This window comes from Corvus brachyrhynchos, unplaced genomic scaffold (assembly GCF_000691975.1).
Source record: "Corvus brachyrhynchos isolate BGI_N302 unplaced genomic scaffold, ASM69197v1 scaffold442, whole genome shotgun sequence".
NCBI classification, from domain to species: Eukaryota; Metazoa; Chordata; class Aves; order Passeriformes; family Corvidae; genus Corvus; species Corvus brachyrhynchos.
The window spans coordinates 7,505-9,239 of NW_008236443.1; the positions used below are offsets into that span (position 1 = coordinate 7,505).

The following is a 1,735-nucleotide window of genomic DNA, read 5'->3' on the forward strand; positions in this document are numbered from 1 at the left end:
CGTCCCCGCAGCAGCCGGACACGCTGGGGGAGGGGGCGTCCACCTCGAACCTGGGGGGACAGGGGGGCACGGGGGGGCACCCTAAACCCCCCCCGGATCCTCCTGAGTCACACCGCACCACCCCAGTGTTCAAAAACCTCCTGAGTCACCCCGAACCCCCCCAGTGTCACCCCCCAAGCTGGCAGGGGGAGGGAAGGAGCGGGGGAAAGGCTGGAGGGGGGGAGCACCCAAAAAAAGGGTAAAACCGGCCCAAAAAAAGGGCAAAACCGGCCCAAAAAAAGGGTAAAACCGGCCCAAAAAAAGGGAAAAACCGGCCCAAAAAATAGGGCAAAAATGGCCCAAAGAAAGGGTAAAAACGGCTCAAAAAAAGGGTAAAAACGGCCCCAAAATGCCAGGAAAAGGGGTTAAAAACTGCCTGGGAAAGGGGGGGTTAAAGCCCCGGGGAAATGGGTTGAAAACCCCCAGAAAATGGAAAAATGGAAGAACGGGAAATGGCTTGAAAATTCTCTCAAAATTTGGATTAAAAAGTGGCAGAATCGGGTTATGGGAAACAGAAGGAGGAGCAGGTTGGGAAAAGGGATGGGAAAAGGGGAAAAGTTTTGGGAAAAGGGATTAAAAATGATGAAAAGGAAGCAGGGGGAAAGGACTTGGGAAAGTGGTTACAACCCTGAAAAACGGGTTTAAAAACACTCAGGAAAGGAGCAAAACCACCCAAAAATGTGTTTAAAAAACGAGCAAAGGGTTAAAAAAAGACTCCTCAGAAATGGGAAAAAAAAAAAACCTAAAATGAGCTTGAAATTCCCCCCCGAAAAGGAGCAAAACAGCGGAAAAATGGTTCCAAATAAATACAGAAAAGGGCAAAAGCTTTGGTTTAAAAACACCCAGAAGAGGTAAAAACCTTTGGAAAATCAAACACCTGGAAATCACAGCCCTAAATGGGCTAAGAAAAGCAAAAAAGGGTTCAAAATGCCCCTAAAAAACCGGCAGTAAAACCACCTGCAAAAAAAAGAGACTGGAAGGGCTTAAAAACGCCAGGAAAAGGCAAATCTTCCCCCAAAAGGGCTTAAAAATGCCAGAAAAGGGCAAATCTCCCCCAAAAAGAGCAAATCTTCCCTAAAAAGGGCTTAAAAATCCCAGACAAAGGCAAATCTTGCCCAGAAAGGGCTTAAAAATGCCAGAAAAAGGCAAATCTTCCCTAGAAAGGGCTTAAAAATGCCAGAAAAAGGCAAATCTTCCCTAAAAAGGGCTTAAAAGTTCCAAAAAAAGGCAAATCTTCCCCCAAAAGGGCTTAAAAGTCCCAGAAAAAGGCAAATCTTCCCTAAAAAGGCCTTAAAAATGCCAGAAAAGGGCAAATCTCCCCCAAAAAGGGCAAATCTTCCCTAAAAAGGCCTTAAAAATGCCAGAAAAGGGCAAATCTCCCCCAAAAAGGGCAAATCTTCCCTAAAAAGGCCTTAAAAGTCCCAGAAAAAGGCAAATCTGCCCCGAAAAGGGCTCTCAAACCCTTCCACAGAGGGGTTTCTCCCCCCTCCTCCAAGCCTGGGTGTCTCCCCCCCCCATTTGGCTCCCGGCGGGGATTTGGGGGCAAATCGGGCGGTTTTGGGGCGGGCAGCACTTACTGCAGCGCCTCGCGGAAGAACTGGTAAGCGCCGTGGTTGTGCTTGAACACGGTCAGCATCACCTTCTTCATCTGCGTGCTGGGGGCACGGGGGGCACGGCCCCGGAGCGCTCGGTTTCA

The 1,735-nt window shown here is 48.8% G+C and overlaps 1 protein-coding gene across 1 annotated transcript in view; it reads right to left on the bottom strand.

Annotated features, from left to right (window-relative positions):
* Position 1: 1 nt before the first annotated feature.
* Positions 2–1,735, bottom strand: part of NAA40 (N(alpha)-acetyltransferase 40, NatD catalytic subunit) — a gene marked incomplete at its 3' end in the record, with an annotated part of 5,218 nt that continues 3,484 nt past the window's right edge. The window contains exons 5-6 of the mRNA XM_017747252.1: positions 1,617–1,733; positions 2–50 (exon numbers count right to left, since the gene is read on the bottom strand). Coding sequence (XP_017602741.1) covers positions 2–50; positions 1,617–1,733 — 166 coding nt within the window. The remainder of the gene's footprint in view (positions 51–1,616; positions 1,734–1,735) is intronic.